Source organism: Manacus vitellinus, unplaced genomic scaffold (genome assembly GCF_001715985.3).
Source record: "Manacus vitellinus isolate BGI_N305 unplaced genomic scaffold, ASM171598v3 scaffold_4_pilon, whole genome shotgun sequence".
Lineage (NCBI taxonomy): Eukaryota > Metazoa > Chordata > Aves > Passeriformes > Pipridae > Manacus > Manacus vitellinus.
In genome coordinates, this window is record NW_021940604.1 from 31238073 (window position 1) to 31248011 (window position 9939).

Sequence of the window (9939 nt, forward strand, 5' to 3'; positions counted from 1 at the left end):
TTAAGGTCACTACCAACCCAAACCATCCTGATTCTATGATTCTGTGGTTTAGTAATTTGTTTGAAATCAGTGGACCCATCCTAGAGCCCTTGCTTTACCTATTAAGAGGTTTTGTACATTTTTAAATGCTTTAAAACCATACAAAGAAGGACTCAAGCCAGTTCTGCTTTCTAAAATCCAGGTTATTTGTTTATTACTGCACAAATGCTCAGAGGGGTTCATTAGTTAAACTCTGGGCTCAACTGCTGCTGACCCCCAAAGTTTATCTGTGTTTTTGCAACTGGTGAACAGTTACCTTTGGGTGATCAAGTAGCTGTAGCATGATAATTGGTACACTTGCTGTCATCACCACCAGCTTCTTCTGAGTGGTCCAGGGCAGAATAAAATACAAATACTGTGGGATTTATATATTTATTTTTAAAGAGTTGTTTACATTGAAAAACTGTACAAAACCAGCAGTAATTAACAGCAGATGTAAATGTGAATACCTTTAAGGATTCTCAAAAATCCTAGAGGAACACAGGGGTTTGCCAGTCCATTACCACAACTGTATATTTTCCTAGTGGAGCTAAGCTGTATAACTAACTCCTCTGTGCTTATCAGGTTTGTTATTTCAATGTACATTCACTCTTATCAACCTGTTCCCAGCCCCAGGACCAAGAGCCGGTGAGCAACTAGTTAAATGAGTGGATATTTACTCTTCAAGTGTTGTTGAAAGGGTGAGTAAACATGCCCTGTTCTGAAGAAGACTGCAAGCATTCAGGCTGAATAGCAGCTCTCTCTTTCCAATCCTGCTCACTATGGAGTGTTTTCCCAGTGGGTAACAGGCTCAAAACTGAATGGAGAATTGAGAAGCAGAAAAAGAACTGAACAACACAGAGGAATAAAAAAGCAATGCAGTGAAGGAAAGCGAACCTAGTGGATTGTAAAATTTTCCCTAATTCAGCAGAGCCAGGATTTCAGCCCCCGAGACTTTCTTTTCTGCAAACAAATCGACAGCCCTTTCTCAGACCGATTCGGCAAACTCAGAGTATCAGTGTTGCCACTTGCTTCATTATCAGCTTCATTCCTCTCATTCACCACCAGAAGGAGGCCTTGCTCTTAAAGATACATTGGTTACTTTGTAGCCAAAAATACGGATTTAAAGAAATTACACTCAAAGCACAGATCTCTCTGGAGGAGAGAGTGGGGGAAATGCAGCACTTCTTGAAAAAAAAAAAAAAAAAAAAAAAAACACAAAAATCTGGTATGCCTAAAATGCCTAATTCTTTCTGAAAATCTTAATCTAGTAATTTTGGTTGCTAAGAACATTATACATCTTCTGATGACTTCCAAATTTTTTTGTGATTTAGCAACTTATCATTACTTCATGAAGAAATACAATCATCAAACAATGTCAAGGCCCCCATCCTCTTGGTATCCTTGGGTACCTAGCAAGAGGACTAGCACAGTAGTTCTCTTAACAGGCTTAGTCATGGATGCAAATGTGATCATTAATTCCAAGTCATCTGAAAGATGATGCTAGCCTAATGTAACTACTCACAATCCCAGTTAACCAAATTAAAACCCACAGGCTTTAGAGCATGCCATAGAATTCTTTAGAAAACTATCATATAGAGACAGAAAAGAACTGATGCTGGACATGCTCAGGTAGCATGCAATTGGAATCTTCTGCTTTAGAAAGGAAGGAAGAGACACAGATAGCAAAAGACTTCAAATGCAGCCAGCAACGAAATACCAGATGGCCTCCATCTTTTGTAGAAATGTTTGCATTCAGCTGTTGAATTGGGATGACATTGTGACACTCTAAAGATGCAGTGTCAGGATGTGGTCATGCTCCACTGAGCTTTCTGATGTTCTGCAATTGTTCCTTTGCAGAAAATGTGTGAGGAAGGAGACTGCTTGATTCTGGCAAAGGGTGACTTTGGAAGTAAAGCCCCCTTATTCTCTAATTATTCAGTTGGAGTGCTCAGATGTGATTTTCATCCCTCCAGAGAGAAGAAGAGAGTTATTCAATGGTCCCAATGGCTTCACACAGTCTTACATGCAGAGGCTGTGAGACAATACCTCTTAGTGCAGTGCTTCAAGAGCTAGGTGCTTTTTATAGGCTGTAATTCCTGGCCCTGCCTATTTTCAAGAGAGCACAGATTGTATCTGTACTCGTTATGTGCTGACCTTTGACTGCATCTGTCTATTAATCTTATCAGGCTTAAAAATGTATCATCCACCAGTCAAGGGCCTGACCGGTGCAGATTATGAGGGATTTTTCTCATACTATCATTCATGTGCAGAATCCTATTGACAGCAGCATTAATTCCTACAAATCTTTGTGAATTCAGCTCCCAGCTGTCAGTTGTGATTGTAGTTATACTAAATTCCATCCTGCTCTTTTCAATGAGTTGTGTGTGAAAAGCTGCCAGTTAAGGCCTGCTCGCCTAAGGGAGGCTGGCAGCCTAGGACCATGTAGAAGGTGCCCTTTTGCTCCATAGAGGTATCTCCCCTTAAATAAAAGTAAAAATGTGATGAGAGATGCAAACCTTAGGTCAGAACTATGTGTGTAAGCACAATATCTCTTAGAAGACATGATACCATATAGTCTCTAAGATGAATCCTGTAAGTGAGCCTTGGAAATTTAGTTTTATACAGTTATCAGTGAACAAATTGTTTGCTGTCACTTCAAAGATATGATCTTCAATACAAAGGTTTTGGAGACTTGCAGATAGCCTGTCTTCAACTGTAGACCATTGCTGAATTCCCCTGTCAATGCAGAGTTTTGTAACACTATTTAGGCTAGTTCCCCACTGAGCTGAGATTAGTTATCTGTATAGTCAGTGATGATATATCATTGTGTTTAGGTGGAGCAAAATAAGTTGGAAATGACACTCATGTCGTGCAATGACTCTCCACTTTTGCTTTGCTGTGTGCTTTTTCTGATGCAATGAAGGTCCAGTTTTGGTGGTCTGTCCTCAGAATCTAATAGATTGTTTAGATATAATAGTTGAAACTAGGTGATCTTTAAGGTCCTTTCCAACCAAATCATTCTATGATTCTGTCATTTACACACGATGATTGTCTTCTGGAAGTCAAAACGAATCTAACCAGTGCTGACTGCCTTTGACAACCAAAATTAATTAGTTAATACAGGAGCTTGGGAATACAGACTATTATAGGAATATCCAAGTTTTAATGCCCAGGTTCAGCATATTTATTATGCATCAGCATATTTCTGTATTGAAATCGGTATTCATAAAACACTGCAGCAATGCCAGAGTAAAGTGCATTTGCCAAAATCTTGACTCAATTTTGTTTAGAAGGACATTTACTCTTAAATATCATGTGCTGTAAGCAGGAAACACCAGGTAGCATACCTACATGAGTTACATTTTAAAATGCCAGGACCAGTCTGGTATATAATGATCCCCAAAGGCAGCATGCCAGAGGACTGCTACTTTCAAGAGTAATGACACTGTTTTGCAAACTGAATGTATTTCTCTGAAGATCTCCCCTGGAAGATAAAGTCATTGTCATTACAAAAGAAAAGCTGCCAAACAACTTCTGTGAGTTCTCAGCAGGGTGCTACTGAAATTCTGTCCTGCTTGAATAAATTTCTGCACTTCACCTTTTTAAAATGCCTTCTCTCTGAGTATCAAAAACCAGCAGATCGATTAGATTAGACTCTAGGCCCTCACTTAGTATTAGAAATATTGAAGTGGAAAGTGGTTAAATTGCACCTAAGTGACAATTTATTATGGCTTATGCTGACTGGCTTATTGTAGAAACTAACTCCACAAAAACTGGAACCCACAAACAGTTTTTGGATGAGCAATGTGTAACAGTGCCTTCTGTTTCTTTCCACAGAAGATTTGAAGATAGTTAGTTGTTCTCTTTTGTTTGTTTTGTATTTGGGCAAAAGTGTGGGTTTGGGTTTTTTTAGGAAGAGTGAGAAAAAAACCTGATAGAATCTATGACTTTGAGCATTGTGTAAAGTAAGCTTGTTTATTAGATGCCCTATAAAAAGTTATTTATGGGCTTGCTATTGCAAGCATTTGTAAAGGAGCCTCTATGCTCTCAGAGGACAAAACTGGTGATCTGAGGCAATCAGAATTCAAATAAAATCAGAATTTTAAGAAAGTCTTGTTGATTCTTGAGTGCAAGCACTATATGTTATCAACTCTGACTGTAAGCAAGCCTAGAGCATGTGGCCAAAGAAGAGAAACAGCTGCTGAAAAAGCAATTCTGTAGTCATTGGCTCTGCATTGCAATTATTTGGTGGGGTTTTTTATATGTATATCTTCTGATTTATTAATTGAATTACTGAACTCAGTGGTCACCTCTAGGACAAAGCCCCTGAAGCTGAGAGAAGTTGGGTCATTGAACTCAGTGAATTCAAGACTTCTCTTTCTTAGTGTCCACCTGGGTGGAGCTGAAGAAGTTTTCCCTGGCACGGTCCCCGTCGAGTTGATTGGGATGATAGAATGAGTATAAAGAAGCTGAGATTCGGTGACTTAGAGCTCCTCAGGACTCAGGAATTCCCTAGTGTTTCTGTTTTCACTGCAAAAGGAGACTCAAAGTTTGGCAGCTTGGCATGGTCCGGGAGACCGCGAGGCGCTGGGGCTGTGTTGGAAGTCCTGCCCAAGCCTTCCTGCCCCCTGGCTCGGCCTCTCCTCCCCCGTGCCGGGACAGGGTGCGGGGGCCCCCCTTCGCCCACCTCCCTCGGGCTGCCCCGGGCGCTACTTGCCATGGACACGCGGCGTCCCATATTTGGCGGCGGCGGGCTGGGCGCGCCCTCTCGGCGCGCTTCCCCTCAGAGCCGGACACGGACCCGGAGCCGGGGCCGGAGCCGCCGCGGGACGCGTGCCCTCGCTGTCGCTGCCCAGCCCGGCTCCGGTGAGGACGCGGGAGAGGAAGCTGGACTTGCGCGTTCCTGGGCAGTGCCCGCTGTCCGGGGAGTCGCCGCGCTCCTCATCCCAGATCGCGGCAGGTCGCTCACCGGCTGTGCCTGCGGGGTGCCCGGCGGGCGGCGGCCGGCGCCCACCGCTTCGGCCCCTGCCCCGCCGCCCGGCGCGGCGGCCCGCGGCCCTCCTCGCTGCTGGAGGAGGGCTGGTGCTGTCCGTGGTGCCGGCGGCGGGGCGGCGGCGTCCCCGGAGCTGCCCGCGGTGCCGCCCGGGCCGGCGGCGGGCCGGGCGGCGCCGGGCGCGGCGGCGGTAGCGGGAGCGGGGCGGGCGCGGGGCGCGGCGGGCCGCGTTGCTGGCCAGGCGGGGCGCGCGACGGCACCACGGAGCTCTTCTTGGAGTTGTAAGGCTGGGATCCTCCTCGGCGAGGCCTGCCGGCCACTGCGGCTGCCCGCAGAGGCTCTTCTGGATCTTCTTGAGGCCCAGGTGGGCGATTTCTAGGATGTTGAGGAAGAGGGAGACGGCGGCGATGCTGTTCATGAAAACCATAAAGATGGTCTTCTCTGTGGGTCGGGACACAAAACAATCCACCGTGTTAGGGCATGGGGGCCGAGTGCATTTGTAAAGAGGGGACATGTGAAACCCATATAAAAGATACTGACCTATCATAAAGCCCACTTCGACCACCGACCGGGTCAGGATATGTAGGATATAGGTGCGCAGCAGGGACCCTCTCAGGGGTGCCTTATTCACTTTCTTCTGTTCCTCCAGCTTACGCAGTTCTCTCTCTACTCTCCTGTGTTCCTCGAGCATGGGTTCCAGGTCTTCCAGCTGAGCCCGCAGGTGGGCTTTCCTGTTCTGTCGCTCTTTCTCAAGCGCCCTTAACCTATAGAGTGCATGGCCCATGTACACTAATGATGGGGAGGAGACAAATATGATCTGTAGAACCCAGTATCTGATCAAAGAGATGGGAAAGGCTTTGTCATAACAGATGTTGTTGCAGCCAGGTTGCTCTGTGTTGCAGATGAACTCGGACTGCTCGTCGTCCCAGACATCTTCAGCAGCCACTCCCAGCACCAGCATCCGGAATATGAACAGGATTGTGAGCCAGATTTTGCCAACTATGGTGGAGTGGATGTGCACTTCTTCAAGGATGCTGCCCAACAAGTTCCAGTCCCCCATGGTCAGAAGTTCATTTCTGAAACAAACAAAAGAAAGGTATTTTCATACAATGATGGTTTTCTTTTGGAAATCTCCCATTTAAGTTTGTTTTGTTTCATTTTGTTTTAATAATGATCTTTCATATACACTCTTTTGATAGCAAGAGAATTCCTAGAAGTTCATAATTATTTTCTACTTACTGGGTCTACAAATTAATTCGGACTTCATGATTACTGGTCAAAGATGCAAATATGAGATGACTTTAAGATTAAGAGAGATTGATTTCACCTGTAAGCCACACTGCTTGTAAATGCCTACAGTTTTACACTATTTTCTTCCCACTAGAAAAGAAGACAAATTTCTTTCCTAATTTGCAAATCCTCTGCCAACCACAGTTTAATTCTATACCCACTCCATTCCACGTTGACTGTGGCTTTGCCATAGTTTTGCCATAATATATAATGCTCATGACTTTAATTTCTTGGATAAAGTTTTGAGAAGTATCCTATAACTGTGAAAAAAAAAAGTTTATTTTTTTACCCTAAGGTAGTAGCATTATTAGTGCCATCCATCCAATATATTCCCATCTATCAAGGTAACAATTCACAAGTTTCTCCCTTGGCTTCCTAAAACTACAAATCCATCGCTGATTTACACATAGCTGTACATTTGTAGTTCTAGGATAATATACATGAGTGCTTCTAAGATAAATACCTTTCATTTTATGCATAAAGTTTTACTGAACCACCAAGACTTTGTCTTAATTATTAATTTCAACATATAAGATAAAAAAATCGGGGATTGCACAGTGGAGGGATATGGAGGTTTTTAGCTGTGAGTGTGCAATGATCTTTTTAACTACCTCGTTCCCAGGATCTCTTTGACTTACCAGGAAATTCATCTACATTCTGCTACCAAGCTGCTGCTTTGGAAAAACTTAGGAGCTTCAGGTAAGGTAGGGAATTTAAATGTAAGGTATTTGACTGTTTATTTGTGAATACACTGCATATTTGGTGTTGTGTCCCTGTATTTTTTTTCTGCTAATTTGGCAACAAATTATTGAAAGCATCTGGGATCATATCTACCGTAGGGTTTGCACTTAAATTTTTTATGCTACTGTACTTTCAAAACTTCCCAAATTCCACTAAACTACAGCCTTCAGTAAAATGCAATTTCTGAGCTTTTTTTTTTTGAGTGTGGCTGGATGACATGCCCAAAATCTTACACAAATTTAAATGATATCATAGTTGGGTGATATCACCATTATCGATATGGCTTGGTTACGGTTTATGATATGATCACAGGTACTACAATTCTGCTTTGAGTCTGTATTTATCCATAATGCAAGTAAAGTTTTCCAGTTGTAACCAGCATTCTCAGCATAGGCATCCTACAGATTTTATTATTACGTCTGGCATTTATTTTTTCTCTGCAATCTGAATTTGCACAATCAACTTTCCTTTTCACGTACATAACTGCTTAAGGAAACCTAGCTAGTCAAGTAATTTCTTAGGTGCTGTGACACACACTTGGAATGTCTTGTTTCCCCACTCCTTCCCTCCCATGTATATCACTGAAATAAGACACATGAGAAAAAAAGTCAGCAATAATTATTGTCACCTATTTTCCTCATCTTTAAATAACAATATCAAATCTTTCTTCTGATTTCATGTGGGTTTTATTCAGAGAAGATATCAAATTATTGCAATGTCATTGTCTGGGTGGGTGCAAAGATGTTAATCTGTCGATTGGTTTGCTGGAAAATGTTACATCTCAAGCTAGCCATGTCGAACCTGTTTTTCCAAGCTTGGAAGTGCTGATACAGAACATTTGATCTTCAGCAAAGGGAAAAGTAGAGGTTTACACAGAGCAAGTTCCCAGACCCAGAATACTAAGGAGGCCAAGTACAAGCGGGTGACACTTGCTGGTTGCTCCATTCTACTTCCCCTGAAAGGTGACTGAATGATGGCAATGCAATAGTTAAGCAAAGGAGCTTTGGGTATATTTGCTGCCCTGCAAATGGCTGATCCATCACTGAAATTGATAGATTCAGCAAAAAAATCCTAACATCAAGCAACAAAAACCCACGTGGGATGCTAAAATATAAATGCAGGAATAAAATGGGAAAGGAGACTCGTGTTAATCCCAAAGATGAAATGCTAGCATTCCTCTAGCAGTAGGAACTGTCATTGTCTGTTTTGGAGGAGAAAGTGAATGTAACCCTTCGGGGCAAGAGAGGAGTATAAGCATATCACTCTGGCTTTACAGATGCTTGTTTCTTAAGCTGTTTCTACCAGTATTTAAACAACTCTGTCCTCACCTTTCCTTTATAAAAGCAGACACAAGACAGTAATTGTAGGAGTGGTGTAATTCACCCTGTAAGCAGGTCTATTATACCAGGTCACTTTCCCTCAACTCACTGGTAGAAATGCAGTACAAATACAGACACAGTGAACATTGTGTATGAAGTAAAGAAGTCAGTTTAAAGCCACAAAACCCAGAGTTTCTAAGAAATTAGTCCAAACTGCTTTACAACATTGTCATAGCAGTGTGCTTCCAATTTTATAATTTTTTCCCCTTCCCTGGTCTTAATTGAATTCTATATAATAGAGTAATTTCAGTTTACTGTAAGAGAGTAATTTCAAATGTGATTGATATCATTATCAGTCCATTAGTAAACTAGAAATTCTAGTATTCTAGTACTACAGCCTATTCTAGACTATTAGCCTTGTAGACTAATAATACACCATTTTTAGTATAGATAGTACATACCTGAGCTATTTCTTATACCATCTGATGACCTTTGTGACTGCCCAAGTAGTTTTATATGGTTATTTCAAACAATAAAAATTTATCCATGTAATCAGTTAGAATCAGATGAAAATCTAACACTTCACTTAGATGAAATTTCTTTATTTCTCAATTTTGTTACTTCTTTAAAGTTCATCTGATTATTTGCCACGATTCAAACCACTTCTATACTAAATTTATGCCAGGTTTTCATCATCTGTGGTTGGAAAAAGCAGAGTTAAAGGTTTTGTCAGATAAAGTTAAATGTTAAGATGCAACTACTTAACAGTTGAATTTCCATTGATTCAAGTCTGACAGGACCTGCCTGCTCCGTACTGCCCTAGGAAGAACTATTTTTCTGCCACTTACCTTAGGATAAAGCCCTTGGTTAGTCTCTTGGAGCATTGCAGAAGGAGCATGCAGCACTGCTTGTTATGTCTCAGAGACCTTTCTTTGATAGTGCTAGGACACTTTTTTACCCCAAGAGCCAAAGCATAGATGTTGAATGGACTTCTCAGTTCTATGTAGCTGGATGCCAAGATTGCTCTGTCTAAACTATTCATGCACGGTTTAAAAATCATCAGATGATTGGATGGTGCCTCTAGCCAAAATTATCATGCAATTATTCTAGTCAGTGGCATCTAACAAAGCCATTCCCCCAAGGCTCAGTCTGTACATCAGTAGTTTGTGAAGTCCCTATGCCTGGTTTTAGTCAGTTCTTCAAACTTTACACTTCCATCCAGCTCCCAAACGAAATTTTATTTGTAAAATGGCTAAATAGTCAGCCTTTACAGTACAATAGAGCCTTACATTTTCTTTACATTCCATTAGTTTTGCTTTGAATCAATGCTCAAAGATCGATCGGTCATGTCCGATTTCATACTCTGTTGCCTGGTGAGTTAATTTAGGATGTGTTAGACCGAGTCCTTGCAAATGGAGGCCACAGGAACTAAGACTCGAGTCTTCAGTTAGAAACACAGCTTTTCAGCACAGTAACCCTTCTTCAGCTGGGTTAAAGAGTCACCCACAAGGCCATTAAGAACTGGTATCTATGAGGGACAAGGCTTAAAAAAGGAAGGTGAGAAGCCAAAATGAG

General features: G+C 42.1%; 1 protein-coding gene across 1 annotated transcript; it reads right to left on the reverse strand.

Moving 5' to 3' along the window:
* Nucleotides 1–4730: 4730 nt before the first annotated feature.
* On the reverse strand, nt 4731–6074 carry GJA10 (gap junction protein alpha 10). Its single transcript, XM_018077782.2, has 2 exons — nt 5555–6074; nt 4731–5455 (listed from the first exon to the last, which is right to left on the reverse strand). Exons 1-2 carry the CDS (start codon nt 6072–6074, stop codon nt 4731–4733), a joined length of 1245 nt encoding a protein of 414 aa, XP_017933271.2.
* Between the last annotated feature and the right edge of the window lie 3865 nt (nt 6075–9939).